Below are 25,068 nucleotides of genomic sequence, written 5' to 3'. Positions count from 1 at the left end.
CAGTCCCACCCTCCCCAGAGCTGGTGAAGCGGGTCCGGGATCTCTACCACAAGCGACTGCCCGACGTCCGCTTCCTCATCCCTGTGCTCAATGGGCTGGAAAAGGTATGGAGCTGGATGCCTCGATGCCCCCACTGACGAGGACGTGGCAGGGCAGGGGTGGGGAGGAGGTAGGCAGGTGCCCATGTCAGATGCTTGTAAACACATTCTGGGGCTTGTCTGGGTCAATGTCCACTTTGCAAGCCGCTCCCCTCTCTGAGCCTCAGTTTCTTCCTCTGTCAAGTGAGTATCACAGTGATGCACCCTCCTCGCCTCCCCCACCCCCCATACACACAAGATTGTCCTGAGACCTAAATGTAACCACAAAAGCAGCACTCTTCCTAGCGTAGGAGGCACCTCCCCTTGAGGATGTGCATCCGCTGCCCATGCTCAGTCTTGTTCCTAACAGGCTGTGGGACCTTGGGTGAGCCTCCATCTCCTCCACTTGCAGGAGGAATCACTGAGCTGGCCCAGGGGGCTCAGATGGGGGTTGATGAGGCTGGGGCTGAGTCAGGCCCAGAGAGTTGGGCAAGCTCAGCCTTGAGGGACCAGAGGAAGTGAGAGGAGGAAAGCACTGAAGGGGCTTGCTGAGGCCAGAGCTTGCCCCCCACCTCCCCAGGGTGAGCAGTGGGGAGGCTTGTTTGGAGGAGGTGGGCGGGTGTATCTGACCTGCCTCCCCTGCCTTGTCCTTGTAGAAGGAAGTGATCCAGGCCCTGCCAAAGCTCATCAAACTCAACCCCATAGTGGTGAAGGAGGTCTTCAACCGCCTGCTGGGCACCCAGCACGGTAGGTGATGTGCTCTCCTCCCCACCAGAGGCCAGCTCAGCCCTGGCCCTCATATCCCTCCCCTGTGGCTCCCTGTGCCCCAGTTCCCCCAGGAGACCCCACCTCAGGTGGCAGGAGGAAGGGGTCCTGGAGGTGAGATGCGGCATGCTGGGGGAGGGATGCCATCTTTAGAGAGGAAGGGGTGGGGGCTCATCTTGCTCTCTGGGGCTACCGTCCAGACTTGGCGACATCTCAACGTCTATCCCAGAGCTCCCAGGTCACCCTCCTGTGATACATGGATGATGGTTTCATCCACAATGGGGACAAAATTGTGGAATTGAGGTCTGACTCTCTATAAGCATCTTGCCTTCTAGGACCCAACTACTCTTCCTCAAACATGGGCTGCACTCCTGCCCTTCCTTAGCTCTTGCCTGAACCCCTCCAGCTGTGGGTGAGGGGTCTTTGTTTGACCTGGTCAAAAAGAAAGAAAACTTCCAACCTAGAAAGACTACCAAGTGGCATAGGGTAGATTCCTCACCCCTCACCCCAGTGGCTGGAGCTAAGGAGGGTGGAGGCTGTCTGTTCCACATGTAATTTGGTGATTTAAAACATACACACAAGAGTGACTGGGACCCTCAAAACCCCACCAGAAGACTGCCATCTCCCCCAGCCTCCTCCACTGTGGCATTCAGTTCAAGCACTGTTTGCAAGTCTGTTGCCTGCCCCAGCCTTTCCTGTCCAGCGAATTCCCCTCAGTATCTGTGCTGTGCTGGGCACGTGGGATGAGCTCGTCCTAGCTCTGCCCTCATGGGTGCCCAGCCTGGGGCAAGTGTGGGGGAGAGCAGCCGAATCACACTAGATGTTGCCCTAATGAGGGTAGGAGCCCAGTGCTGGGGAGGAGGAGAGCACAATGAAGGCCTCTGATGATGCCCTCCGGTTGTGAAGGATGGCTTTCTAGCTGCTGTTGCATTCAGGCCCCTCCTTTTGCGTTCTCAGTCTCCTCCTTCCGCTACTTTAGCCCTTTGTACCCCTAATCCCAGAGGGCGCCTGTCTTCATTTGCCGCTCCCCCCAATTGGGGGGACTTGGACCTGTCTCTTAGGCCTCCATACTGTCTCCTCCACCTCCCCGCCACTCCCACCTGCTGCAGGTGAAGGGAACTCAGCCTTGTCCCCCCTGAACCCTGGAGAGCTTCTCATCGCATTACACAACATCGACTCCTCAAAGTGTGACATGAAGTCCATCATCAAAGGTGAGGCGGTCCCCCCAAACCCCCTTGAGTGGTCTGGCCACTTCGGACCTGGGGAAGAACCCAGTCGCCCACGTGCCCCTGCTGGAATCTGCCAAGTCGGAGATTATGCTGCCTGCAGCCCCATCTCAGAGTTCCGGACACCTACCCTCATTCCTCTCCCTCTCTCCCGCTTCTGTCCTTCCTTTCTCCCTCCCCCCACCTAAGGAACTGATGCACCCACTGTGCACTGACACAGCGTAGTCCTCAGGAAGGGTGGGGAGCCCCTCCCTCCCAGCACCAGCCTGAGGAACTAAGTAAGCAGAGCCCTTGGCCAAGCTGGGCAGATGCACAGCCGGCAGAGCAGACAGAGTGCACCAGGGCAGTTGTTGGACCAGGAGTCTAGTCTGGCCTCCAATTGAGGCTGGAGAGTGTGCCTCCAGGGCAGGGGAGTTGGTGGCAACCTGGTGGGCTCACCACAGTTAGCAGTTTCATAATAGCTGCTGTCACTGTTTACCTAGCACTTACTCTGAGCCAGGCTTTCCTCAGAACCTTACAGGCCTGCCTGCCAGTCCACACCACTCTTTACCTGGGAAGTATGCTGACTTCCGTTTTGTAGACGAAATGGAAGTTCCAGAGAGGTTAAGTAACTTGCTCAGGGCCACATAGAACCTAAGTGGTATAGTGCAAAAAAAACAGAATCTGAAGTTGGGTGGATCTGAGTTGGAAACCCGGTCCTGCTGGTTCCTCCTGCAGATGGCATCCTGGGTCCCAGGGCTGCCTCCTGTGGGACAATCTCTCTCCCTCAGCTCTCCCCAGCGCTCCCCTCCACTTCCTCCCTGAAAGAAGTTTCTGGTCCAGAAGCCATGCTTTCCCCCACAGGTGGAAGCCCTTACTGTCCCCTGCTCTTCTCGGAAGACAACTGTCCTTTGCTTCCTCCACTCTCCTTTAAAAGCGGGGACGGGGTTTTCCCTCCTTGCCACTTATGTGTTTCATGTTTAGCCTGAAGTAGCTTCTTCAGTGACTTATTTCCTAGTCTTCCTCAGCAAATTCTCTCAGAAACTTTTAGGTCAAGAGAGGAGCTTATGAAAATTTTAAACACACGCTACAACTGAGAAGGAACTAAGGCCTCTAGTGGAAGCAGTAAAGTGAAAAGTATCTCAAAGCTGAGACTCCAGGAGCAGTCTTTTTACACGACCTGGCCCCTTAGATGATCTCTGGAAAGTTACGAGCCCATTCCCAAGGACGGTACCCTCACATGTTTTTATGTACAATTTGAGAGGTTCGGATTATGCTAGTATGGCCCGATTCTGGAACTGCAGAGCTGACCCTGGCTGGGTCTGGTGGTTTGGGGGAGGGGGCCTGGTCAAGAGATGCGGTCAGGTGGTAACCGTGTAGGCCCCACCCACCCCTGCCACCTCACTAAAGCCCATTCATGGACCCAGATTAGTTCCTGATCTTATACATGGGAACCAAGGCCCAGGGAGAAAAAGGGCTTTAGCACAGGTCACACATGAAGCCAGTGACCAGGCCCTGGAGATGTCAGCAAGTCCTGGCCTTTAGAACCCCACGTGTTTCTTCCTACAAACCCAGGCCCACACAGAGCCTCTATATTGGTGAGCTCTTGGCAACCCTTCAACTGGTCACCCTACCGGCTGTTCATCGCCAGCATGCAGTCCAGTCAGTTCCCAGAGCACGCCTCTCTGCTCAGGCACCAGTGCTTTTCTCAGTTGCACTAGTAACCCTACTTGACTGTAAGCTCTAGATACAAAGTCCAGACACAAAGTCTAGTCCTGTTTTGAGCCCCAGTGGAATCCCCAGTGCCTAGCAGTATAAGCAGTCATTCCTGGCATTCACTCTCCCCTTAAACCACCCTTTTTCTCTGGTGAGTTTTTCTACAACTGGACCTGTCCAGTGGACTGGTTCAGTGATTAAGAAAACTCACTGAGCACCTCTGCTCAGTCCTTTGCTGGGCAGTGCTGAGGATACAACAGGGATGGGGACAGTCCTGGCCTTGCCCTGCTGGGGCTCACAGGCCATCCCCAGAGTAACAGTCTAAAATGAACAGGACTGGGACAGGGGGCCCAGCGCAGCCACTGACTCTCCCTTGTATGGGACGTTAGGGAGGGCTTCCTGGAGGAGGGGACACCTGAGCTGAGACCACAGAAGGATGAATAGGGGTGAGGTAACAGGAGAGAAGATGATCCCAGAGACAGGAAGAACGTTTGCAGAGACCAGGAGAGATGCTAGCGTGGCCTGGTTCTGGAACTGCAGAGCGCACCCTGGCTGGATCTGGCGGTTTGGGGGAGGGGACTTGGTCAAGAGATGAGGTCAGGCTATAACCGTGTAGGCCCTGCCCACACAGGGTCTCATAGGCCACAGTTCAAGTGTGGACTTGCTCACTTAAGGGCCTGTGGGAGGTACAGGGTCAGGTTGAGTTTTTTTTTTTTTGCGGTACGCGGGCCTCTCACTGTTGTGGCGGTACGCGATGGCTCAGCGGCCATGGCTCACAGGCCCAGCCGCTCCGCGGCATATGGGATCCTCCCGGACCAGGGCACGCACCCGTGTCCCCTGCATCGGCAGGCGGACTCTCAACCACTGCACCACCAGGAAAGCCCCAGGTTGAGCTTTTGAAAGACCCCTCAGGCTGCTGTATGGAGGGTGGATTAGAGGGTGGGTGGGAGGCCCAGGAGGAGGCTGGGGTGGAGCTGAGGGGGAGGAGAGGGAAGAGGGTTGATTTTGGAGGCTTTTAGGCCGAGCAGGCAGAAGCCAGCAGCTACCTAGAAGGGAGGAGGAACAGCCTCGGTTTCTGACAGGTCCTCTTGCACTTTGTTCACCTTCTCTCGTTTCTGCTCCTTCAGCCTAGATATCCTCACTACCCTGCCTCCAGCCTCCTCCCTGCCTGTCTACCTGTAATGCCTCCATCCTCCCCCTTTTCCTTATAGGAGCCCCACACCCCCCATTATTTATAGGCACCCACCCCTGTTCTCCATTAGCTTCTCAAGGATTGGGGGGTCTCTTCTAGCTCAATAAAAACTTCCTGGTTGACAGACTCACATGGCAAGTGGTGTTTGGGGAAGAAGGGGTTCAGAGGCAGTTCCCGGAGTCTCCCCATTAACACAATGGATCCGAGCACCACTGATTTGGGGGTACCACAACCCACTCCTGAGGGAACAGACCCCTGGGCCTTCCCTGGTCTGCCTGCCTTCGTGGATGCTTGTGTTGTACCAGCACTCCTTGGGCCCTTCCTGGCACTGGGTGCTGAGCTGGGGAGCTCATCGTATGCCCAGACATCCTCCTCTTGCCCCTCTCTCATTACTCTGGACCGTGCCTTCCACATAATCCTACACCTGGTAACACCTGAGCACCAGCGCAAGCCCTTATGCACTGGGTTGAGAGTGGGCAACCTCTTGACCAGCCTGCTGGTGGAGACCATCTCTTCTGTCTCCTATGGGATTACTTATGGAAGTTAAAGCTGTTTCCCTCTCCAGTAGGGGTGGAGGTGCCATGCCACACCAGTCAAGCCAGAATAGGCCCCCAGGGGTTGGCAATATATCTTTCTCACCTCACCCTTTCTGGGGGTTGTCCCCAAACAGAGAGGGCCAAAGTCTTCCCACTCTGCCCAGTGGGGCTTCTAGGAGATGGACGTGTCTTTTCCCTTAGACCCAGCTCCCAGGCTTTCCAAGGACCAGGCCACAGTGTCCCCTTAGAAGGAGACCTTCTGCTGGGTGGGGGAAGTCTTCTGTCTTGCCTGGAGCTTCAGGAAGTCAGGGCTGGGTCTCCCCTCACACGGGCAGATAATGGGGCTGAGGTTCTCTAAGGGGTGGGGCTCCCACTTCCCAGGGGGCAGCTGGGCAAAGGGGACAGGCCCACTCTCCGCCTCCTCGCAGCCACCAACCTGTGCTTTGCGGAGCGGAACGTGTACACATCGGAGGTGCTGGCCGTGGTGATGCAGCAGCTGATGGAGCAGAGTCCCCTGCCCATGCTGCTCATGAGGACCGTCATCCAGTCCCTGACCATGTACCCCCGCCTGGGGGGCTTCGTCATGAACATCCTTTCCCGCCTCATCATGAAGCAGGTAACCCACCCCTGACTACCCCAGTCTCCCAAGCAGGGGACTGCAGCAGGACACACTACAGAAAGACTTGAGGCAATACCCCGGGCTTTTCCAGCCTGCTTGGCCCCTACCCCAAGGGAGCCGTGATGCAGAGAATAAGCTCTACCAAGACAGCCAGCTCCTTTGTCCTGCCCTCTGCTGAGACAATACAACCTTTTAGGGGTCACTGAGTCAGACAGGTATAGGGTGGCAATGTGATGAGTGAGGGCTGTTGGGTGGTAGAAGCAAGCAGAAGGCTTCAGGGGGTGCACATCCAGGAGAGGTATGGCCGCCACTTGCCCCCCACCATTGTGCACCCAGCCAGGATGCATACTAGAGCTGAAAGATGGTTCCATTTTTCAGGAGAAGCTAGACATTGTTTTTAGAAATACCATGATGAAACAAAAAACAAACCCCACGCACAAGCCTTCAGACTGAATTTAGGCCACAGGTTGCTACTTTGCAATATCTGGTTTAGAGGTTAAGTGCAGATTCAGACAGACCTGGGTTCAGATGTTGGTTCTGCCCCTTGGTACCGTACCTGTGTGACCCTGGACAAGTCCCCGCATCTGGGCCTCGTAGGTTTTGCAGGGCTAATGTCGCCCTCTAGAGGCTGCTGTGAAAGAAATGAGGCGTTGCCATCTTGGCAAGGTCTTTCTGCCGGTTTCTCGAGTGGCTGGCTGCCTGCAGGCCCCTTGATGACTGCTTCCTCCCTGCCTGGCCCAGGTGTGGAAGTATCCCAAGGTGTGGGAGGGCTTCATCAAGTGCTGTCAACGCACCAAGCCCCAGAGCTTCCAGGTCATCCTGCAGCTCCCACCCCAGCAGCTGGGTGCCGTCTTTGACAAGTGCCCGGAGCTCCGGGAGCCCCTGCTGGCCCACGTCCGTTCCTTCACCCCCCACCAGGTACCCCAGGGTGTGGGGTGGGTGGCCCCATGGGTCCAGCCCTGGGGGACTGGGTGGGATGGGCAGAGGGGAGCCCTGCACTGCCATGAAGGTCTGGGCCTCTGGAGGGTCAAGGACACCAAGGATCTGGGTGAGGTGGGGCGTCTCTGGGTCAGAGCTGTCCGCAGCGCCTCCATCCTGTTCTTCCCCTAGCAAGCACACATCCCCAACTCCATCATGACCATCCTGGAGGCCAGCGGCAAGCAAGAGCCAGAGACTAAGGAAGCACCTGCCGGGCCCCTGGAAGAGGTGAGGGCCTGCAGCCCCCTCCCCAGGCCAGAAAGGCCCCGTCCCCTCCTACCCACTCCAGCCATATCTCTGCCGAGGCTTCTACTGAAAGGAACTGGGGATGGGGAGACAGCTGCCCCTTACTCCCTATACCCAGTCTGCTGTCTGCCTTAGGACGGTTTCTGTCTTCTTTCCCACCAACCTCTTGAGAGCAGCCTAGGTCCTACGTCTCACCTGTCCCTGAGCTTTTGTGTATCCCTCCCCACCCCCAGGATGACTTAGAGCCCCTGGCCCTGGCACCGCCCCCGGCCCCCCGCCCCCCTCAAGACCTCATCGGCCTGCGGCTGGCCCAGGAGAAGGCCTTAAAGCGGCAGCTGGAGGAGGAACAGAAGCTGAAGCCTGGGGGAGTGGGAGCCCCCTCCTCGTCCTCCTCGTCGTTGTCCTCTTCCTCGGCCCGGCCAGGCCCTCCCCAGCCGGAGGAAGCCATTGATTTCCGGGAGGAGGGGCCTGAGTGTGAGACCCCGGCCATCTTCATCAGCATGGATGATGACTCGGGGCTGACTGAAGCTGCACTGCTGGACTCTAGTCTTGAGGGACCCCTACCTAAGGTAGGGATGACCACCTCAGAGCAACAGAGGACGAGAAAGATCAGGGCCCTGGGGTTAAGTGTGTGCGCCGAGTGCCCAAGGCGGGGAGGGGGCAGAAAGGGTACGGCCTGAAGAAATATTGGAGGTGGGACCACGCTTTGACCGCTCCCCATTTTCCTGTCACCAGGAAGCTGCAGCGGGCGGATTGATTTCAAAGGAAGAGCGGAGCCCCCAGACCCTCACCCTTGCCGGAGAAGACACCGTGAAGACTCCCAGCCCCACTGCTGAGGAAGCCGGGGAACCCGAGACCAAGGGGAACAGCTGACGGGGCTTGGTGGGGAAGGGGAATGGGACTGGGAGCTCAGGGAGGCCTGGGAGGGGCTTGACCGGCGGTGCTTTGCCTTTAAAAATTAAAAAGATCGCTGGTCTGGGGCAAGGGTGCAGTCTCTTCTTTGCCTCCGTGTCAGCTGTGGAACTGCAGAAGCTAGTGGGCGTGCCCTGGAGCTCCCTGGAAAACTGGAAGCCCTTCTGGCGTGCTGTTGCGCCTGCGCGGAAACCAGCTTCTTGGCCCCAGCGTCTCCGCGCGCCCTCCCCTAGTAACGGGCCGCCCCCTCCCTCCGTAGAAACCGGCACCGCTGGCCTAGCGGCTGCCGAACACACACAAGCCGGGCGACTGGTCTGGCCTGCCTATCTGCAAGCCTTCCTCCTAGAAGTCTGCGATCCCTTTGAACTATGGGAGACCTACCACCTGATCCTGAGCCCCCTCCTCAGCCGACCTCCAGCCTTAGGAATTTCCAGGTCTCCGAGCGGCGGCGCAGTCGGGAACACTCTAGGCCCCAGCTCACAGTCCCTGAAGAGGTGCAGCAGATACCGCTTGACGCTCAGATCCTGCGCGGCAGTCAGGAGATGGTGTCGAACCAGATCAGCCGGGGCTGGTCACAAGAGGCCAGTGTGACCCCAAATGAGAACTTTATTTTTCAGGCCGAGGAAGCCCAGCGGGGGGGCATTGAATACCCTTCCCTGAATACGGGCTTTCCCTCAGAGGTACAGCCCCAAACTTACTTGAGTGAAGGCAGGCTCCAGGCCAGTCACAACGCCAGCCTAATGCTGCAGCAGCTACAGCAGGGCGAAGGCAACCTATTACAGCAACTGGAGTCTGCCTACCAGGAGCCCCGGGCTGACCTCTTGGGCCAGTACACCAGGTACCAGAGAGAAGACCTGCAGTTCAGCCAGGACACCCAGCATGGGCCCTACCTACGGGATGACCCTGCGCTCCAGTTCTCGCCCTCTGAGCCGGGCTTCATGCCCTTCAATATGGAGGTGACTGAGCCAGAACCTCGAGAGCTGGCCGTGCAGAACGCCAAGGCCTACCTGCTGCAGACCAGCGTCAATTGCGACCTCAGCCTGTGAGAAAGGGGCCCCCCGGAGTGGGTAGAGGGAGGGGCCCAGGCAGGGAGAAGCCCCAGGCAAGGCCCTGCCTCAGGCCTGGGGTCTCAGACGAGATTGCTCCTCATTGAGAACCAGCGACCACTCTGGGGGCCTCTAACTCAGCCTAGGAGTCGGGGAATAAATACTAACAATAGCTAGCATTTACTTACCAGACCCTGTGCCAGTGCTTCACACAGAAACATCTGGTCTCATGGCTGAGATTAGTACATCTTTTGTTCCTATTTTACAGGAGAGGAAACAGACACAGAGGAATTAGGTCCCATATCCAAAGTAACACAGCTAAGATGTGGCAGAGCCAGGATTTCAACACAAGTGATTTGGCTCCTGAGGCCCTTTTATCCACTAAAATTACCTGCCTGAGGAAGGCACTTGCCAAGGCCACTTAGCTGCAGTCATAATACACCTCTCAGCCCCCTATCACATCCTCATGAAGCTGACACTCTAGTGGGAGAGCAGACAATAAATATAGTAAGGTATAAGGTGATGATAAGAGCTAAGGTGAGCAATAAGGCAGAGTAAGGGGGATAGGGAGGGGATATTAAATAGTGTGAGGTCCGGGAAGGCCTCTCTGAGGAAGTGACACTTGATCAGGGACCTGAAGGAGGTAAGGGAGAGCATCTTGCAGGTAATTGAAGGGAGAGTCATCCAGATACAGAACACAGTGAGCTTCAAGGCTTTGAAGCTTGCCGTGTTTGAGGAACAGCAAGGAGGCTGGTGTGACTGGAACCAGGGGAGGAAGAGAGGAAGTGAGAGAAGAGTTTGAAGTAACAGGTCTTGCTAAAGCACAAAGCTGACTCCCATTCCTCCTATGCGCCGAGCCTGCTGTGGCTCACCAGTGCCCTCAGGAGAAGGTTCAGGCTCCTCATAACAGCCTTCAAGGCCCAATATGATTCAGCCCCTTCTCCCTCTCCAAACTTCATCTTTAGTCAGCTCCTACCTCAGATCCTAGAATCTAGTCAAAATTAACCTCCAGCTCTTCCCCAATAGTACCCAGCCCTCAGGAGCTTCAAGGTCCCTTATTGTAAAGCCCTGGCCAAAGTCTCACTCCCCTTTACCCTTCCCAATTCAATGATGGCCCTCCACCACACCCAGGACTGCTGCCAAAGGGTTTGCACACTGAAGAGGGCTAGACATACATGTTTTGAAATCAGGCCAACCTGGTTTTAAATCCTGGCTGTGTTACCACTGTGTGACCTCATGACCTCAACTTTTCTAAGTCTCAGTTTCCTCATCTGGAGAGTGGAGATCGTAATTGTTCCCCAGATGTACGATTGTGGTGAGAATTCAACGTTGCTCTCAAGTGCCCAGCACAGTGCCTGACTCAGGTGATTGGAAGCCATGATGACACTGTTATCACTCCGGCCTCCTTTCCTGCCACAACCCCTCTTCCTCACTCTACTCCAGACCTCCTCAGTGTTCCTCCAACATGCCAGGCACACCCTCAGCTCAAGGCCTTTGCACTCCATTCTCAACCATATCATCTGCAAACCATGACAGTTTTGCTTCTTCCTTTCTAATTCTTTTACCTTTTTCATGTCGGATTGCATTGGCTGGGACCTGCAGTGCAGTATTATATAGACGTGGTAAAAGAAGGCATCTTCATTTCCAATCTCATAGGAGAAATAGTCAGTCTTTTACCATTACGTTTGGTGTGTGCTGCAGGTTACTTGTGGCTCCCCTTTATAAGATTATAAAATATTACATTCTATTCCTAGTTTGCTAGGTTTTTAAAAATTATGAATGGCTGTTGAATGTTATCAGTTTCTCTGCATCTATTGAGGTGATCTTACATATCTCCTTTAACATGTTAATATGCTGAATTATTTTTTCCTGTTTTTCTAATATCAGTTCAGTCTTGCATCCCTGTTCTTAACCAAATTTAATCATGGTGTGTCATCCTTTTGAGAATGCTGGATGTCACTTGCTAATATTTTGCTTAGGATTTCAGCATCTATATTTCTAAATGAGAATGACATGGAATTTCCTTTCTCCTAGTTTCCTTGTGTTTTGGTATCAAGATTATGTTAGACTCATAAAATGTCTCAGGGCCTATGCACATGCTGTTCCCTCTGACTGAAATACTCTTCCTTCCAATATTCGCATGGTATGCCCCCTCCCTGGCCTCCCTATTTAAAATTGTAAACCATCTCCTATCCCTGGCATTCCCAGTCCCCATTCCCTGCTTTATTTGTCTCCGTATAAATTACCACCCCCAACACACTATATATTTTGCACATTCGGTTAATATGTCTCCATCACCAGACCATCAGCTCCACCAGGGCAGGGACCTTTTCTCTTCCCTGTGTCCCCAGAGCCAGGCACAGGGCCAGAAACACAGCAGCAAGCTCAGTAAGCTGAGTCCCCCACCTCCCATTCCCCTCTCCCGGAGGCAGGTATGAGCACCTGGTGAACCTACTGACCAAGATCCTGAACCAGCGGCCCGAGGACCCCTTGTTCCTCCTGGAGTCGCTGAACCGCACCACTCAGTGGGAGTGGTTCCACCCCAAGTTGGACACGCTTCGGGACGACCCGGAGTTGCAGACCACCTATGAGATGGCCGAGAGGCAGAAGGTGCTGTTCAGCCGGAGCGGCGGCAGCGAGGCTGAACAGGAGATGGAGGAGGAGGCAGTGAGTGAACCGGTGGGGAAGAGCGGTGGTGGCCCGGGTTTAGGCACAGCTCCTGCTAATGCCTGGAGGGGAGGGAGCGCACAGCACCACCCAGAAACACACGCGATTTCAGTCCAGAGTGTGGGTTGGGGACCAGGTCACAGAGGTCCTTGAACGCCAGGCTAAGGGGCTTGGGCTTTCTCCTGAGACCACTGGGGCGCCATGGGAGGGTTTGAAGCAGAGGAAAGGTTGGACAGCTCTGCTTTGTAGAAAGCTGACTCCAGCGCCACATGGAGGTGGAGGCTGATTTCTCCTACCATCCCTTACTCCTTTCTGCAAATAACTGCTCTGTGGACGTTTTCTGTGAAACCCACTGACTCCTGGAGTCTCTCAACACTGAATTTGCCTCCTATCCCCGGGACTCAGTTTCCTCTTTTGCAAGTTGAGACCCGCTGAGAACTCTTCCACCCATGATTGATGAACATTCTACTATCCTCAGAATATTTAATTCCACGATTCTGTTTCCAGCATTGGACGACGGCTTAAAATTTGGCTGAAATGTTCTTTCACTCGTTTAAGAAACATTTGTTGAGAACTCTGTTTATCGTAATTCTGACACCTCCTAGCCTCCCCCCCCCCCCCCCCCCCCCCCCCCGCCGCCAACCCCGGCTAAGAGCTTTAGGAGCATGGGCTCGTTTCCTCCCTGAAACAACCTTGTAAGGCAAGTGGAGGAAGGACTTAGAGGACTCGAAACTAGAAAAGACAGGACTAGGAAGGCAGGACTATGTCCTCCAAAGCCCGGGCTATCACCTCTGCCATCTCTGCTGATGTTGTTGGTCTGTGCTCACGTTTTATGCTTCTGAAATTCTAGGATTCTGGCGACAGTGGGGTGGGATAGTGAGAGAACTGGAAACGACAATCTGACCAAGGAATGAGCCCTTCCTTGGGTGAGCAGAGCGCAGGTCGGAATCCAAGTCTTAGACATGAGGAACAGTCTTACCTGAGAATATGGTTTTAAATTTCAGATCAGCAGTCTCTCCTTGGGAGGCCGCACCCCCTTAGAACTGCACCCTTCCTCTCCCACACCTCCAGGTCGCACCCCTATCTAACGCAAGTCCCTGTCGGCCCCGCCTCCTTAGAACGCTGTGCCTCTAGAGGCTCCACTTGCTTAGAATTCCACAGCCCGTGAGGCTCCGCCCCCTTAAAATTCAATCCTGAGAGAGGCTCCGCCCTCTTCGAACGCTGGGTCCCTAGAGGTCCCATCCCCTTAGAACTTGGAGCTGGAGGTTTTTTGGTTTTGGTTTTGGTTTTGGTTTCGGGGTTTTGGGGGGTTTTTTTTTTGAGCTGGAGTTTTTAATATGAGGAGGTCTGTAGAAGGGCAAAATTGTGGGCGTTTGTGGCCTGTGCATGTTTCTAGGAAGAGACTCAAATCCATGATTCAGCATTTTGTATTTGTTTTTCTGTCTGAGGGGAGGAAGGGCTCTCATTTCTCTCATTTTCTGTTTCTTCCAAATGCAAAGAATTTCTGTTTCTTCCATGATCCCCAACAGCATTTATGGAAAAATCCATCCTTTCTCCTGCTTTGAAAATGCCACCTCTACCATTTATTTACACCGGCACGGACTCCAGTCTGTTTCTGGAGTCTCTATTTTGTGCCTTGCTCTGTAGATGGCTTTCTGCTCTGGGACTCTCCTGCTTGTTGTGTACAACCGCTGCATAGCAGGTTTGGCTGTTTGGTAGCATAAGACTCCCCATCACAGCACCTCTGTTTTGAAAAGTTCCTGACTATCCTCACATTTATAGTTTTGTTTTGTTTTGTTTTTTTTGCGGTACGTGGGCCTCTCACTGTTGTGGCCTCTCCCGTTGCGGAGCACAGGCTCCAGACGCGCAGGCTCAGCGGCCATGGCTCACGGGCCCAGCCGCTCCGCGGCACGTGGGATCCTCCCGGGCCGGGGCATGAACCCGTGTCCCCTGCATCGGCAGGCAGACTCTCAACCACTGCGCCACCAGGGAAGCCCACATTTATAGTTTTAAACTAACTTTAGTGTTATTCTTGTACTTGTTTGGCAACACAGATCACTTTAAGACAGGAAATAGTTGTCGCAGAAATGAAGACAAGTGGCTTAGACGAGATAGTTTTTCTCACACCTAATAGGTGCAAGCCGTCTAGAGCTGGTAAGTTGGCTCCGCAGTGAAGGGGCACTGAGGGTTTTCTTCCCTCATCCCTCCCCTCCACTCCACCCAAACCAAGAAAGCCGTTTTCAGCATCATAGAAGCCTGGTTAGAAATCCTATTTCTGGGGAATTCCCTGGCAGTTCAGTGGTTAAGACTCCATTTCCACTGCAAGGGGCTCAGGTTAGATCCCTGGTCAGGGAACTAAGATCCCACATGCCGTGCGGCATGACCAAAACATAAGAAAAATAAATTCTCTCCCTTCCTTCCTTCCTTCCTTCCTTCCTTCCTTCCTTCCTTTCTTTCTTTCTTTTTTTTGGCTGAGCCATGTGGCTTGCGGGATTGTGGGATATTAGTTCCCCAATCAGGGATTGAACCCAGGCCACAGTAGTGGAAGTGCTGAGTCCTAACCACTGGACTACCAGGGAATTCCCTCCCCCTTTATTTTTTTAAACAAGGGGAGCAAGGGAATTCCCTGGCGGTCCAGTGGTCAGGACTCTGCCCTTTCACTGCTGAAGGTACAGATTCAATCCCTGCTTGGGGAACTAAGATCCCGCAAGCCATGCAGTGTGGCCCTCCAAATAAATAAATACATACATACATACATCAATCAATCAGGAGAGCAAAAGTTTCCCAGGAGCACCTCAGAAAACCTCTGCTTGCATCTTATTGGCCAGATTGGGTCACATAACTATCCCTTGACTGCAAGGGGCTCTGGGAAAGTGACTGGAGAAGGCAAGCAGTGGAGAAGGGGGTTGAGGACGGTGCTGTGTGCCGTCAAACCCAAGGGCAGGAATGTAGCTGGGCCCCAGGCCAAGCTGGTATTCAGGGATCTCAGTGCCCATATCTCACCTCTGCTCCTCTCTCTCCCCTACCTCCTCACACGGCAGCATACAGCTGCCCCACAGTTCCTGAATTTTTTTTTTTTAATTCATCTACTTGCCACTAGGAAATCTTTTCTCCCAGATCATAGATAGGATCTTCCTGGAAACTGGGAGAAAGAAAGAGGAAGGAAGATTCTGACCATAGTTAATAGAGGAATTAAGGAGTAGGGACTAAGAATATGACCTCTGGAGGCAGACCAACCCGGGTTTAAACCCAAAGAAGTAATTTCTAGGCAGGGAGACTCCAGATGTACTTTCTCTCCACCCAGTTACAAATTGCAGAGGTAGAGAAGGAGAGCCTGATCTGCCACTTTGGAGCATTAGTCCTCACTTGCTCCAATCACCAGTGGCCAGAAGGCTGGGTGATATCACTTAATCACGGTTGGTGAGGCCACTCCATTGCCAAGTGGGTGGAAGACATTACCAGAAAGAGGGTGATGGCCATTGGCTCATGGGCCAGGCACACACCCCAAAGAGAGTTTTCCATGCTCATTCCCTTATCTTCCCTGCTGGCAGCACAGTGAGTCTTGGGATTAAGTTTTGACCCTGTCCCCGAGTTGCTGGTGTCAATATCAATTAGGCAGACAAGCTTTATTTATTTATTTGGTTGCATGGGGTCTTAGTTGTGGCAGGCAGGCTTCTTAATTGCAGCTCCAGGAATCCTTAGTTGCGGCTCGCCGGCTCCTTTAATTGTGGCATGTGGGCTCCTTAGTTGTGGCATGTGAACCCTTGGTCGTGGCATGCATGTGGGATCTAGTTCCCTGACCAGGGATCAAACCCGGGCCCCCTGCATTGGGAGCACGGAGTCTTATCCACTGTGCCACCAGGAAAGTCCCCTAGGCAGACAAGCTTTTGCACTGCGTTTAAGATTGAGGGCAGGGAATTCCCTGGTGGTCCAGTGGTTAGGACTTCACACTTCCACTGCACGGGGTGTGGGTTCAATCCCTGGTCGGGGACCTAAAATCCCACAAGCTGGACTGCATGACAAAAAGGAAAAAAAAAAGATTGAGGGCAACTGCCAGAATCCCTTTCAAAATAACAATTCTCCTCCTATAGAGCATTAGTCAGGGCGTGCCGTTTCAAGCTGAGATAACAAACAGCCTGGGCTTCCCTGGTGGCGCAGTTGTTAAGAATCTGCCTGCCAATGCAGGGGACACGGGTTTGAACCCTGGTCTGGGAAGATCCCACATCCCGCAAAGCAACTAAGCCCGTGTGCCACAGCTACTGAGCCTGCGCTGTAGAGCCCGCGAGCCACAACTACTGAAGCCCATGATCTGCAACAAGAGAAGCCACTGCAATGAGAAGCCCAGGCACCACAAGGAAAAGTAGCCCCCACTCGCTGCAACCAGAGAAAAGCCCGCATGCAGCAACGAAGACCCAATGCAGCCAAAAAATAAAATAGAATAAATAAACATTAAAAAAACCCAAACAAACAGCCACACAATCTCAGTGACTTAACACCACACAGTTTATTTCTCACTCACACTACCTGCCCATCCAGGCTTGGCAAGGGGGCTTGGCTTATCAGACCCTTGAGCTGGAGGGTGATGGAAGTGCCACTGTAACACAGGCTTCCACAGTTGCAGAGCAGGAAAAAGAAGGCAGAGCACAACCCACGTTGCTTCTTACAGCTCCTGCCTGGGTATGACCCGTGTCCCTTTCACTGCCATTTCAAGTGGTCAGAACAAGTGACATGGTCACTCCTGAATGCAGTGGGGTGGGGGTGGGAACATATAATCCTCCTGTGGACAGGAACTTCAGGCATTTGTGAACAACGAAGCAGTCTGGCAGACATAGGAAGAGGATGCAGTAATTGTTCCTTTTAATACTGTGTTGTTCACAAATGGAGCTTGTAAGAAAATGGGAATGCAGTGTATACCTTTAGGAAAAACCTCAGGATGCTTGTCCCCAAATCTTTTACATCAGCTGTACAATTTAGGCATCATCGTTCCTTGGCACACTTATCCCTACATCTCAGTGGCCAGAAACGGTGGCATGAGCAACTGGGTTACAGAGTCGTTTCACTCTGTAGACTCTAGAAAAGTCAGGCTGGGGAGCAGGGCTTCAGCCTGGTTCCCTCTGCCTTCCGCCCCGCCCTCTGCAGGCTGGGACTGCCGTGCCCAACATCATGGAGAAGGCCTTCTACCTCGAACAGGCCGGCGTGGGCCTAAGCTCAGACGAGAGCTTCCGCATCTTCATGGCCCTGAAGCAGCTAGTGGGGCAGCAGCCCATCCAAACCTGCCGCTTCTGGGGCAAGATCCTGGGGCTCAGTCGCAACTACCTGGTGGCTGAGGTGGAATTCCGGGAGGGCGAGGAGGAGGTGGAGGAGACGATGGAGGGCGGCGAGGTCATGGAGGAGCACGCCGAGGAGGAGAGCGACGAGGGCGACGAGGGCGAGGAGAAGGCCGCCGACGTCATCCCCAAGCCCACGTGGAAGCCGCCGCCCGTCGTCCCCAAGGAAGAGAGCCGAAATGGCGCCAACAAGTACCTGTATTTCGTGTGCAACGAGCCGGGCCAGCTGTGGGTGAGGCTGCCCCACGTCACGCCGATCCAGATCGTGCAGGCCCGCAAGATCAAGAAGTTCTTCACTGGCTTCCTGGACGCGCCGGTCATCAGCTACCCGCCCTTCCCGGGCAACGAGGCCAACTACCTGAGGGCCCAGATCGCCCGCATCTCGGCCGCCACACAGATCAGCCCCCTCGGCTTCTACCAGTTCAGCGAGGAGGAGGGCGACGAGGAGGAGGAGGGCGGTGCCAGGCGCGACTCTTACGAGGAGAACCCCGACTTTGAGGGCATCCCAGTCCTCGAGTTGGTGGACTCCATGGCCAACTGGGTGCATCATACGCAGCACATCCTGCCACAGGTGAGGGCCAGACTCCAGCCTCCCCGCGGGTCGTAGCACCAGGTGTGACTCCAAAATAAGACAGCAAGCACCTGCTCGGCAGCTAGGCCTCGTGCTCAGTAATATTCATTCATCCATTCCTTCGTTCATTCAACAGATACTGGTTGACAGTCCCCTGTCAGAAACCTTTGGGGCCAGATGCACTTTGGAATTCTGAATTTTTCAGATTTTAAAAAGGTGACAGGAATTCCCCCGGTGGTCCAGTGGTTAGGACTCAGTGCTTTCACTTCCGGAGGGGGGTGCCCGGGTTTGATCCCTGGTTGGGGAACTGAGATCCCACAAGACTCCTGGTGCGGCCAAAAAAATAGTACTTAGAAAAATAAAAGTACTTTAAAAAAATAAAATAAAGGTGACACACACTAAAAAAGTGACACAGTGCACATACTACGTATTACGTCTACGTATTATGCAACATCTCAAGCAGGGGCTGGGGCTGCAGCCCGTATTCAAAGGCATCATTATTTCTGCAGCAAAACTGAAGAGCTTCTGATCACTCAGGTCAGGGTTTCTGCCAAATGACTTATGGAAAAACTTTTGGTTTTCAAAGCTTTTCAGATTTCAGAATTGTGGTTAAGAGATGGTGGACCTGCATTTATTGAATGCCTAGTGTGTCTGAACTTTACATACATTTATTTATTCACTCAAGGCAGCACCTGCTGTGTGCTAGGAACTTTTTATTCATTCATTTATTCAATAAACATTGATTGACTCCACAATGTTTTATTGAATCCAAATAACTGCTTCTGAGATGGGTACAATGGTCATTTGCATTTCATAGTTGCTGAAACTGAAGTCTGCTACATGCTCTGCACTTAGGTTCACTCATTCATTCAACAAACATTTATTGCTCTTCAGTACCTCTTGCAACCCAGCAACAATCCAATGAGAGAGGCACCCATGACACCCCCATTTCACAGATGAGCAAACAGAAGATCATTTGGGCTGCCAAATGTCAACTCCACAAGGGCAGACATTGGGGGTGGTCTCTTTTCTCAAGGACACATATCTAGCACTGAGAGCAGTGCCTGTATATGGTAGGTGCTCCTTAAATATACAGTAAATGAATGGATGAAAGGATGCACAAATGGAGGCCACAGAACCTGAGAGAGGCAGGAGTCCCCATCTCACTGCTGCAGCTCTCAGCCCATTCTCCCCCTCACCTCCTACCTGTGCGACTAACCTTGTCCTTCTACCCACTTCTGGGTCCCTGAGAACAGGACCCATCCCCAGTATCCTTGCCTGGTCCTTCACCTCCTCCCAGAGTACAGGCCGGACTCTGTGCCCTGGGGGTAGCACCTGACCTCCTCCCCACCTCCAGGGCCGCTGCACTTGGGTGAACCCTTTGCAGAAGACGGAGGAGGAGGAGCTGGGGGAGGAGGAAGAGAAAGCAGATGAGGGGATAGACGAGGCGGGGCAGGAGGTCGGGCCCCCGCTGCTGACGCCACTCTCAGAAGATGCAGGTAACAGCCCCCACTTCACACACAGCTCTGGTGGAGACTGGGAGAAAGGGAGGGGCAGCGAGACTGGTGGCGGGGGGCACCTCTGTGAGCTTTGGTTGTGTTCTCATCTATAAAATGGGCATCCCATGGGGTTATAGGAATGTGTCCATCATGTGAACCTTGTCTGGCACGTGGCAATGGTCCAGATGGTGACATATGGTCTTTCGAGTCCCATATGGGTTTGGGGAGGGGGAGAGATAGCTAGGGAGGCCTCCCCAGAGGAGGCAGGACTTGAGCTGGATTTTGGAAGACTGGACAAGAATTTCCTGAGGTGGGGATCTCAGGCATCTGAAGGAAGAAAGGAGAGGCTGAGAGTGGGCGAGTGAACAGAGTCTGGGTGTGGACCCCGATTTCCATGAGCCTGGAGCCTGTGCCCTGTCCTCTGATCCCTGGTCCAAACTGATGGCCAACCTTGAAGGAGAATCACAGTAGCTCCCCTGTCGGGGCCTCAGGGCTCACTGCCACCCTACAAAGGAGGTGAGATAAGTGCCTCCTTTCCCGGGTGCGGTCACTGAGGCTCAGACAGGAGTAGTGGCTTCCTAGGGCCACACGGTGAGAGAGTGGTCAGAGCCCGGGTTACATTGAAACCAATGCTGTTGGCCCCACAGGCCCTTCCTTGTCCTCCCTCTTTGCTCCCTCTCTTCCTCCTCTCTACCTTCCCTCCAGGGGGCTGTGCAGGGCAGGGGGAGCTGCAGCCTAGCCTCTGACCTACCTGGTGCTCTCTGCTCCCCCACAGAAATCATGCACATGTCACCCTGGACCGCCCGCCTGTCCTGCAGCCTCAGTCCACAGTACTCCGTGGCTGTCGTGCGCTCCAATCTCTGGCCAGGGGCCTATGCTTACGCCAGTGGCAAGTAGGTCTTCTCCTAGTGCCTCCCAGCAGAGGGCGCCGCTACAACGTCATCAGAGCCAGGCCGGGTGGGGCAACTCACCAGGGTGGGCAGAGATTGGGACAGCTCCCTTCAGGAAGCCCCCAGGGGCTAACCTCCTCACTCAGCTCCCAGGGGTCCCACTAGGGCTAAAATGAGAAATCCCATACCAAGTGTGTGAGCCCCTGGGATGAAACAATGGAAGGTCAGGAAGGGGAAGGGACTAACTCAGGGATCACACTGCCTGTGCAGTATTCAAACGTGGATACCTTGGCCCCTTGGCCCAGGCTTTCCTGCTGTTTGAGGCATGGAGCCAGACAGGACTCAGATGTCCCCTTTGGGGTGGCCTTGATGGGCAGAGTCTCATCTCTGCGGAAGCTAACTCCTTCCCTGGGCCTCCTCCACAGTTCTTCCAATCTGAAGGATCTTTTCTCTAAGGGCACAGATCTTCCCCACCAGGATCCCCCACCAGCTGTTCCCAAAAGATTGGCAGGTGGAAGTCACTCCCACATCCTCCCACCTCGGCTACACACTCGAGACAAGTCCCTCAGCCTCTCACCAGGCACCATCCCAGCTTTTCTGCTCAGCCACTAGAGAGCGTAGCCTGCAGCCACAGGGCATGCACTTACCGGCTCTGTCCAGCAGATGGCATGACGGTTTTTCATAGCTTTTCCTTCTCCATATCAGTGAACAGCCTGCACTGTATTCGATACTATGCTTCACAGTCAAGGTGGGAGTTTACATCATCTTGATAATTTAACCACATTCTTGACAATGTCTTTTTCGCCTCCAGAAGCATGGAAGAGGTATGCTTGCTTTTGCCAGAGCCCTTCTTCTGGCCACACCCTAACTTGCCAGCATCCCTCTGAAAGCAAAGGATACAAACTTGGAGCTCCACTCACCCACCCATCCTCCAACCCCCACTTACCCAACCACCCATCCACCCTCCCATCCACCACGCAACCATGCATCCATCTCGCCACTTTTCTTCCTTATAAAAGACTCTTGAATGTCACCGTTTACCAGCTGTACGCTGGGCCCCAAGTACTTTGTTGAAAAAGCAGATACGGATCCTACTCTGGGAGCAGGCAGAGGAAGCATAGGTGTTAGATGTGCACCGAGCCTCACCCTCCCTCACCCCCTTACCCCCCTGAAATATCCTGTTACAAACTAAGAGAAGTACCACTAGGGAGAGTGGAGGGACCAATGACAGCTCATACCTGACATGTCTTGAGGGGATCAAGGAAGGATTCAAGGCTGAGAAAAGCAGCCTTGATCGGAAATCTTTGGGGGAAAAAAAGAAGTAACTAGGGGAAAAGCAGGCAGAAGGACATTCTAGACCAGAGCTTCCCAAACTGTGAATGGGTAGGACTCACCAGGGGCTCTGGTTAAAGCTCAGGTTCTGATCGCCTGGGTCTGGGTTGGAGCACAAGACTCTGCCTTCCTAGCAAGCACAACCTCCTGGGTGAGGCTGCTGGTTCCTGGACCCAGGAACCGGGGCTGGCAGAGGTCAGGGGCTTCCAAGGAAGCAGTGTATTTGAAGGCTCCGAGGAAGACCCGGAGGAAAATGATTCTCAAGGGAAGAGCAAGGCTATGAAAATAAGGTCAAATCCAAAGTGCTCCCCGTGGCAAACTCTCTGCTTCTCTCCCTCTTAGTCCGCTCCCTTTCCCCCCATCTACTCCTCTTTCCTTCTCCCATTAAAATTCTGGGGAGAGGTGAATTGGTGGGCCTGGGATGCAACCAATTATGCTCTTGTTTATTGTCAGTCTCCTCTCTCTAGAATGTAGGCCCCACAGCAGGGATTCTTGTCTAATTTGTTCACTGCTAGGTTCCCATATCTAGACCAGTGCTGGTCAATATAAACAAAAATGTAATAATGTATTTAACCCCAAATATCCTAAACATTCTCATTACAACATGAAATCAATAATGTAAAAATTATTAACGAGCTGGTTTACACTCTTTTTTTCATACGAAATCTTCAGAATCTGGGGTGAAGTTTACACTCACAGTACATCTCAATTCGGGTACTAAATTTTCATCAGAAATACTTGACCCGAAAAAAAAAAAAAAAGAAATACTTGACCTGTATTCAGATTTCACAACACTTACAGTTGAAAAAGTAGATTCGTGTACCCAGGTTGTCCCAGACATACTTAGATGTCTTCCAATAAATGAAGTATCAGTTTTATTGTTTAAATTTAAGTGAATTAAAATTAAATAAAATCCTCTCCAACAACAGTAGAACACACATTCTTTTCAAGTGTGTATAGAACATTCTCCAGGATAGACCAAATGCTAAGGCATAAAACAAGTCTTAATAAATTTAAAAGGATTGATCATATAAAATTTCTTCTCTTACCACACTGGAATGAAATTAGAAATCAGTAAAAGAAGGAAATGTGGGCAATTCACAGGTATGTAGAAATTAAACCACAGAGTCCTAAATAATCAATGGGTCAAAGAAGAATCCACAAGTGAAATTTGAAAATTAAATAAAATTAGAAATTCAGTTCTTCAGTCTCACCACATTTCAGGTGCCCAACAGCTACATGTGCTGTTAGACAGTGCGGCTCTAGACAAGACCTGGCACTTAGTAAGTGCTAAGTGAATCCTGAAAGAACCAATGAACGGAGAAACCTGGTGGGCACATTCCACTCTACCACACATAACTTTGCAGGCATGCCATGCCTAGGCTGGGTCCCACCTTTAACAAAAGTCCAGGCTGGGGTCTTTGAGGGAGGATTTCCCAGCATCTCTCTGCCCCTCCAGGAAGTTTGAGAACATCTACATCGGCTGGGGCCACAAGTACAGTCCTGAGAATTTCAACCCGTCCCTGCCAGCCCCTGTTCAGCAAGAGTACCCCAGCGGCCCGGAGATCGTGGAGATGAGCGACCCCACGGTGGAGGAGGAGCAGGCCCTGGCGGCCGCGGAGGAAGAGGAAGAGGAAGAGGAGGAAGAGGAGGAAGAGGAGGATGAGGGCCAGGATGACTGAGGCCCCATAGCCCCCTTCCTCAAGCAGGTAGATAGCAGGTTTTCCCTTATACACAGTTTTAGCTTGGTTTTTTTTCATTGTTGGTTTGCTTCCTGCCCCTAGAGGGCAGGGGTAGAAGAGGAAGGCAGCTGCTCTAAATAAAATTTCCTCAGGGCATTCCAGCCGAGTCACTCATTCATTTGTTCACCACATTTGTTGACATGGCCTCCAAGTCAGGACAGTGGCACTTTGCTAGGAACACAGACATTACCCGGCATAGTCTCTCCCATCTGTTCATTTATTCATTCATCGGGCCATCAAACAACGCTTGAAGTGCCCCGGGTCAACCCAGCCCTGTGCTGGGAACACAGCGTTGACCCAGTGGCCCCAGATCTGCTTTCCAGGGGCTCACACTCTACAGGAGAGACAGACACATTCCCTAGACAATGACAACCCAGATAGGGGAGCCCAGAGGACTGACAGAGCTCCTGAGGTGGCTCATAAATGGTCAAAAACAGAGTGGTAGGCCATTCCAAGCAGAGGGAACAGGGCATTCAAAGACCCAAGGGCAAGAGAGAGTGTGTTGTGTTGGGGTAGATTCTCAAACCTCATTTTTGGGACATGGTGTGAGGAGTCAGTGGTGAGAAATGAGGCTGGAAAGAGAGGTTGGCAGGAACAGATTACCCAGGGCTGAACTTTGTCCTGAGAACCCTAGGGAGGCCACCGATGGGCTTTGAACAGGGCAGGGTCCTGATCATTATCATGCTTTAGAAAGACCTCTCTAGATGCCAAGTGGAGGGCAGATAGAGGGGTGAGACAGGAGTCTGGGAGAGCAGAGACAAGGCTCATACAGGGAGGGCCCAAGCAGGAGAGGAGGAGTTTAGACCAGGGCTGCACAGAGGAATGGACTGGAACAGAGGAATTCAGGTGACAGAATGCAAAAGACTTGGGGACTGGAATCAGGGAGTGAAGGGAAATAGCAGAAGTCTAGGGAGACACTGAGTTCTGCAGCCTGGTGACTGGAGGGGATGTCAGTGCCAGCCCTAAAATGAGGACACAGGAGAGGAGCAGGATTTGGAGTAAGATGTCAATTTTTTTTTTTTTTTGCGTTACGCGGGCCTCTCACTGTTGTGGCCTCTCCCGCTGCGGAGCACAGGCTCTGGACGCGCAGGCTCAGCGGCCATGGCTCACGGGCCCAGCTGCTCCCGGACCGGGGCACGAACCCGTGTCCCCTGCATTGGCAGACGGACTCTCAACCACTGCGCCACCAGGGAAGCCCAAGATGTTAATTTCATTGCAGGACTTGTTGAGTGTGAGATGCTTCTGGGACATTCCAGTGAGAAATCTGGGAGGCAATTGAATAAGTGGGTCTAGGAAGATCTGTGATGGGGGCAGTGTGGTGTCAGAAGAAGTGAGGGGCACTGGCTATCAGGGGGCTGATGGGATCAGGAAGAGATTTCAGGTTACTAGTGGATTATTGGGACACTGGGGACATTGCAGTGATCAATAAAATTTTGGTGGGTGTCGGAGGACCGAGTGAGATTGTTGAAGATTGTGGAGCTATGGAGATACATAGGAGGTTGGTGGGAAATGTGGAGATGTTTGGTGTTAGTATTAATCAGTAGTGGGTTAGATGAAGTCCTTGGAGTTTTATGGAGGCAATGGAGATCAGTGGGATTTGCGGGATCATCTAGGGTGGGGAGGAATGGTTGGAGATGCTGTGGCCAGTCTGGGACTTTAAGATGTAAGTGGGAAACACCGGAGGGTGTATGTTGGGAGTCTTCGGGAGACTCCAGGGTCACCTGGAGTCATTTGTGACGTCATGGGAA

The 25,068-nt window shown here is 53.1% G+C and overlaps 2 protein-coding genes across 3 annotated transcripts in view; both read left to right on the top strand.

The window, feature by feature from the left end:
* The window catches only part of SYMPK (symplekin scaffold protein), a 35,890-nt gene extending 27,576 nt beyond the window's left edge, over nucleotides 1-8,314 (top strand). For both annotated transcript variants that reach the window (XM_033845672.2, XM_073796038.1), the window contains 8 exons: nucleotides 4-104; nucleotides 734-824; nucleotides 1,952-2,053; nucleotides 5,920-6,107; nucleotides 6,852-7,028; nucleotides 7,221-7,316; nucleotides 7,568-7,903; nucleotides 8,070-8,314. In XM_033845672.2, the coding sequence (XP_033701563.1) occupies nucleotides 4-104; nucleotides 734-824; nucleotides 1,952-2,053; nucleotides 5,920-6,107; nucleotides 6,852-7,028; nucleotides 7,221-7,316; nucleotides 7,568-7,903; nucleotides 8,070-8,207 (1,229 nt within the window). In that variant the 3' untranslated portion in view covers nucleotides 8,208-8,314. The remainder of the gene's footprint in view (nucleotides 1-3; nucleotides 105-733; nucleotides 825-1,951; nucleotides 2,054-5,919; nucleotides 6,108-6,851; nucleotides 7,029-7,220; nucleotides 7,317-7,567; nucleotides 7,904-8,069) is intronic.
* A 151-nt stretch (nucleotides 8,315-8,465) lies between these two features.
* RSPH6A (radial spoke head 6 homolog A) lies at nucleotides 8,466-23,416 on the top strand. The gene is made up of 6 exons (XM_019935036.3): nucleotides 8,466-9,288; nucleotides 11,725-11,959; nucleotides 17,099-17,857; nucleotides 19,215-19,356; nucleotides 20,132-20,249; nucleotides 23,038-23,416. The coding sequence occupies exons 1-6, from the start codon at nucleotides 8,615-8,617 to the stop codon at nucleotides 23,258-23,260; spliced, it is 2,151 nt and encodes a 716-aa protein (XP_019790595.1). The 5' UTR covers nucleotides 8,466-8,614; the 3' UTR covers nucleotides 23,261-23,416.
* Nucleotides 23,417-25,068: the final 1,652 nt, after the last annotated feature.

This window comes from Tursiops truncatus, chromosome 19, assembly GCF_011762595.2.
Source record: "Tursiops truncatus isolate mTurTru1 chromosome 19, mTurTru1.mat.Y, whole genome shotgun sequence".
Lineage (NCBI taxonomy): Eukaryota > Metazoa > Chordata > Mammalia > Artiodactyla > Delphinidae > Tursiops > Tursiops truncatus.
This window is presented reverse-complemented; position numbering and strand designations above follow the sequence as displayed.

Bases quoted from the DNA above. Each gene is read 5' to 3' on its own strand.
- RSPH6A (XM_019935036.3), top strand. From the start codon at position 8,615: ATGGGAGACCTACCACCTGATCCTGAGCCCCCTCCTCAGCCGACCTCC. The intron at 9,289-11,724 runs GTGAGAAAGGGG...TCCCGGAGGCAG, and splicing joins GTCAATTGCGACCTCAGCCT to GTATGAGCACCTGGTGAACC. The intron at 20,250-23,037 runs GTAGGTCTTCTC...CTGCCCCTCCAG, and splicing joins TATGCTTACGCCAGTGGCAA to GAAGTTTGAGAACATCTACA.